The 6,000-nt window shown below is 44.1% G+C and overlaps 1 protein-coding gene across 1 annotated transcript in view; it reads right to left on the minus strand.

Annotated features, from left to right (window-relative positions):
• Positions 1-6,000, minus strand: part of LOC148535200 (uncharacterized) — a 48,254-nt gene that overhangs the window by 15,366 nt on the left and 26,888 nt on the right. Inside the window, exons 4-8 of the mRNA XM_088464402.1 lie at positions 5,682-5,853; positions 4,448-4,582; positions 3,276-3,410; positions 2,104-2,238; positions 932-1,066 (exon numbers count right to left, since the gene is read on the minus strand). Coding sequence (XP_088320528.1) covers positions 932-1,066; positions 2,104-2,238; positions 3,276-3,410; positions 4,448-4,582; positions 5,682-5,853 — 712 coding nt within the window. The remainder of the gene's footprint in view (positions 1-931; positions 1,067-2,103; positions 2,239-3,275; positions 3,411-4,447; positions 4,583-5,681; positions 5,854-6,000) is intronic.

Genomic DNA, 6,000 nt, shown 5'->3' on the forward strand with positions numbered 1-6,000 from the left:
GAGCAGTGACATCTGGGTATCCCATTTACAGTGGAACCTGTTGAATTTACCTTATAGGACAGTCAGGGAAAAACTCCTTAAGTTGGTGAAACATGTGAATGATGGTGCGACATTGTGATGTGATGTAATGATATATTGCATTGCCGTACAACCATCACAAACCATTTGATGTGCAGCACATCAGATGGGATAATGCAACCACCCAATTCAACAAACAATGGTCAGTGTGATCCATTGCGGATCACAAAATCGGCCAATACTGTGTATCGTATAGTGTTCCCCATAGTCACACAGATAAAATAATTGCTGCTGTTGCATGAATACTTGTTGTGTTACAAAGTGACAACAATGTTCTTACACTTATACTCAGAGGGGCTAATTCAGCATTGCATGTAACAAGGCAGCACATGTTCTCACCCTTTTTATTTCTTAATTGTATCTATTGCATACTTGCCTACTCTCCCAAAATGGCCAGGAACCTCCCAAAAATCGAGTGGCACACCTAGTCCCACGGAAGAGTAGTTAAGTCTCCCGGCCAGTGTCACCTGTCCACACCCACCTGCACCCCCTGTGTCGGCGTCCACTCCCCTTTGCATAACTGGTTGGTCTGGGGGGAGATGATGATGTAGTTTGCTATAAATCACGTCATCATGGTCCTGCCACTGCCTGCAGAATGCTGGTACTCTCGGCTTTAAATAGCAGGGGTAGGGCTACAATAGCGCAATCACACTATCATGTCCCCCACCCCGCCATCAAAATAGCGTCCCCCACTGTTGTGATATCCTGGCTGCCTCTCCCCAAAGGAGGCAGCCAGATTGTCAGCAAGTCTGAGCTATTACTTGGTGAGAGCCATTTGGGAACATAGCGGCACCTGCTGTTGTGCAAGGGAGATAAGTTATTTATTAATTTGATACCTCCCAACTTTACATACCTCCTGCTCTAACTGTGCCTTGTATGGTACTCCTAGGCCGTGCTTGGGTGGTTATTGCAGGTCCTAGGGTACGTGCCTTCTCCACATTCAGAGCTGGTCTCCTTGAAAGCTCATCTCTGGGCTTCAGAAGTGTTTCTATATGAAATAAAGCCATATTAGTATTTTTCATGTATAAATTAAAAAGTTCTTGTGAGATTTAACCATCGCCTTAGTGACCAAATTGCAAATCAACATCATCAAATCTGGAGCAGTGACATCTGGGTAGCCCATTTACAGTGGAACCTGTTGAATTTACCTTATAGGACAGTCAGGGAAAAACTCTCTAAAGTTGGTGAAACATGTGAATGATGGTGCAACATTGTGATGTAATGATATATTGTATTGCCGTACAACCTTCACAAACCATTTGATGTGCAGCACGTCAGATGGGATGATGCAACCACCCAATTCAACAAACAATGGTCAGTGTGATCCATTGCGGATCACAAAATCGGCCAATACTGTGTATCGTATAGTGTTCCCCATAGTCACACAGATAAAATAATTGCTGCTGTTGCATGAATACTTGTTGTGTTACAAAGTGACAACAATGTTCTTACACTTATACTCAGAGGGGCTAATTCAGCATTGCATGTAACAAGGCAGCACATGTTCTCACCCTTTTTATTTCTTACTTGTATCTATTGCATACTTGCCTACTCTCCCAAAATGGCCAGGAACCTCCCAAAAATCGAGTGGCACTCCTAGCCCCATGGAAGAGTAGTTAAGTCTCCCGGCCAGTGTCACCTGTCCACACCCACCCGCACCCCCTGTGTCGGCGTCCACTCCCCCTTGCATAACTGGTCGGTCCGGGGGGAGAGGATGATGTGGTTTGCTATAAATTGCGTCATCATGGTCCTGCCACTGCCTGCAGAATGCTGATACTCTTGGCTTTAAATAGCAGGGGTGGGGCTACAATAACGCAATCACACTATCATCTCCCCCACCCCGCCATCAAAATAGCGTCCCCCACTGTTGTGATATCCTGGCTGCCTCTCCCCAAAGGAGGCAGCCAGATTGTCAGCAAGTCTGAGCTATTACTTGGTGAGAGCCATTTGGGAACATAGCGGCACCTGCTGTTGTGCAAGGGAGATAAGTTATTTATTAATTTGATACCTCCCAACTTTACATACCTCCTGCTCTAACTGTGCCTTGTATGGTACTCCTAGGCCGTGCTTGGGTGGTTATTGCAGGTCCTAGGGTACGTGCCTTCTCCACATTCAGAGCTGGTCTCCTTGAAAGCTCATCTCTGGGCTTCAGAAGTGTTTCTATATGAAATAAAGCCATATTAGTATTTTTCATGTATAAATTAAAAAGTTCTTGTGAGATTTAACCATCGCCTTAGTGACCAAATTGCAAATCAACATCATCAAATCTGGAGCAGTGACATCTGGGTAGCCCATTTACAGTGGAACCTGTTGAATTTACCTTATAGGACAGTCAGGGAAAAACTCTCTAAAGTTGGTGAAACATGTGAATGATGGTGCAACATTGTGATGTAATGATATATTGTATTGCCGTACAACCTTCACAAACCATTTGATGTGCAGCACGTCAGATGGGATGATGCAACCACCCAATTCAACAAACAATGGTCAGTGTGATCCATTGCGGATCACAAAATCGGCCAATACTGTGTATCGTATAGTGTTCCCCATAGTCACACAGATAAAATAATTGCTGCTGTTGCATGAATACTTGTTGTGTTACAAAGTGACAACAATGTTCTTACACTTATACTCAGAGGGGCTAATTCAGCATTGCATGTAACAAGGCAGCACATGTTCTCACCCTTTTTATTTCTTACTTGTATCTATTGCATACTTGCCTACTCTCCCAAAATGGCCAGGAACCTCCCAAAAATCGAGTGGCACTCCTAGCCCCATGGAAGAGTAGTTAAGTCTCCCGGCCAGTGTCACCTGTCCACACCCACCCGCACCCCCTGTGTCGGCGTCCACTCCCCCTTGCATAACTGGTCGGTCCGGGGGGAGAGGATGATGTGGTTTGCTATAAATTGCGTCATCATGGTCCTGCCACTGCCTGCAGAATGCTGATACTCTTGGCTTTAAATAGCAGGGGTGGGGCTACAATAACGCAATCACACTATCATCTCCCCCACCCCGCCATCAAAATAGCGTCCCCCACTGTTGTGATGTCCAGGCTGCCTCTTCCCAAAGGAGGCAGCCAGATTGTTAGCAAGTCTGAGCTATTAGTTGGTGAGAGCCATTTGGGAACATAGTGGCACCTGCTGTTGTGCAAAGGAGATAAGTTATTTATTAATTTGATACCTCCCAACTTTACATACCTCCTGCTCTAACTGTGCCTTGTATGGTACTCCTAGGCCATGCTTGGGTGGTTATTGCAGGTGCTAGGGTACATGCTTTCTCCACATTCAGAGCTGGACTCCTTGAAAGCTCATCTCTGGGCTTCAGAAGTTTTTCTATATTAAATAAAACCACATTAGTATTTTTCATGTATAAATTAAAAAGTTCTTGTGAGATTTAACGATCGCCTTAGTGACCAAATTGCAAATCAACATCATCTAATCTGGAGCAGTGACATCTGGGTATCCCATTTACAGTGGAACCTGTTGAATTTACCTTATAGGACAGTCAGGGAAAAACTCCTTAAGTTGGTGAAACATGTGAATGATGGTGCGACATTGTGATGTGATGTAATGATATATTGCATTGCCGTACAACCTTCACAAACCATTTGATGTGCAGCACGTCAGATGGGATGATGCAACCACCCAATTCAACAAACAATGGTCAGTGTGATCCATTGCGGATCACAAAATCGGCCAATACTGTGTATCGTATAGTGTTCCCCATAGTCACACAGATAAAATAATTGCTGCTGTTGCATGAATACTTGTTGTGTTACAAAGTGTCAACAGTGTTCTTACACTTATACTCAGAGGGCTAATTCAGCTTTGCATGTAACAAAGTAGCACATGTTCTCACCCTTTTTATTTCTTACTTGTATCTATTGCATACTTGCCTACTCTCCCAAAATTGCCGGGAACCTCCCAAAAATCGAGTGGCACTCCTAGCCCCATGGAAGAGTAGTTATGTCTCCTGGCCAGTGTCACCTGTCCACACCCACCCGCACCCCCTGTGTCGGCGTCCACTCCCCCTTGCACAACTGGTTGGTCTGCGGGGAGATGATGTGGTTTGCTATAAATTGCGTCATTATGGTCCTGCCACTGCCTGCAGAATGCTGGTACTCTCGGCTTTAAGTAGCAGGGGTAGGGCTACAATAACGCAATCACACTATCATGTCCATCACCCCGCCATCAAAATAGCGTCCCCCACTGTTGTGATGTCCTGGCTGCCTCTTCCCAAAGGAGGCAGCCAGATTGTCAGCAAGTCTGAGCTATTAGTTGGTGAGAGCCATTTGGGAACATAGCAGCACCTGCTGTTGTGCAAGGGAGATAAGTTATTTATTAATTTGATACCTCCCTCCTTTACATACCTCCTGCTCTAACTGTGCCTTGTATGGTACCCCTAGGCCATGCTTGGATGGTTATTGCAGGTGCTAGGGTACGTGCCTTCTCCACATTCAGAGCTGGTCTCCTTGAAAGCTCATCTCTGTGCTTCAGAAGTGTTTCTGTATTAAATATAACCACAATAATAATATTAATTTATAGATTGAAAAAGATTTCAGATATATTTTGGTTTTCACTGTGTAATTAAAAAACATTAAAAACCTTTTGTGAGACTTAACCATCTACTTAGTGACCAAATTGCAAATAAACATCACTAATTCTGGAGCACTGACACCTGAGCAGCCCAAACTGCTGAGTTTTCCTTACAGGATAGTCAGGGAAATACTCTCCTATACTGAGTATACACTTGAATGATGGTGCGGCACGGTGATGCGATGTAACGATGTATCGCATTGCCGTACACACTATATGATTCATTGTACAACAATTTGATATAACGTTACATGCTTCATGTAACAACACCGCGTCATTCATGTAATTGTGCCATTTGATGTGCAGCACATCAGATGGGATGATGCAACCACCCAATTCATCAAACATTGCCCATACACAGTATACAATGGTCTCTGCAATCCTTCACGGATCACAAGATCGGTCAATATAGCATGTACTCAGCTTTAGACAGTATCCCTGCTACAATAAAAACTGTTTTACTCCTGTTAGAACTCAGCAGTCTAGGACAGTAATTGATACCCACATCCAGTGGCGGTTCCAGAGGTGGGGCTGCAGCGCAGTTCAAAATTAAAATAGGGGAGCCAAACCAATTGTCATTTCAAACAAAGCCAAACATCACTGGCTGGGACTCACTGGCAGTTGGTGTGACTTTCCTATTTGCATTTTGGACTGTGCTGCAGCCCCACCTCTGAAGGTACTACTGCCCACATCTGATTATAATCATCTAGCATGTAAGGTACAGTATATGTTCAGCATAAACTAATTAAAACCTTAACTAATAAGACTTCATTATCTATAGTACAATATGTGGTACATACGCTGGAGTATTTAAATAACTAATTTGGATGACTTTGGGCCTGATTCAGACCCACTCGCGAGCGGCTGTCCGCTCGCAAGTGGGTCGATGGTCTGCATAGACTTTATAGAGTACTGATGCTATAAAATCACCCAGAAAAAGTATCGCCTTTTGAGTCCTGATATACCATTTAACAAGTCACCCATTCAGGCCAGGCCCACTTTACATACCTCCTGCTCTAAATGTGCCTTGTTTGGTACTCCTAGGCCGTGCTTGGGTGGTTATTGCAGGTGCTAGGGTACGTGTCTTCTCCACTTTCAGAGGTGATCTCCTTATAAACTCCTCTCTGGGCCTCTGAAGTGTTTCTATATAAAATATAACCACATGAATATTATTATTCACCTATAGATTTAAAAAGATGTCAGATATCATTTGGCTTGTCACTGTGTCAGTGAATAAGTTCTTGTGAGATTTAACCATCTCCCTAGTGACCACATTGCTATGCTCTCTGCTGACATCCTGACCTGTAGCCATATAGCCAGTGACAAC

This window comes from Taudactylus pleione, unplaced genomic scaffold (genome assembly GCF_031769625.1).
Source record: "Taudactylus pleione unplaced genomic scaffold, aTauple2 ptg000054l, whole genome shotgun sequence".
Classification (NCBI taxonomy): Eukaryota; Metazoa; Chordata; class Amphibia; order Anura; family Myobatrachidae; genus Taudactylus; species Taudactylus pleione.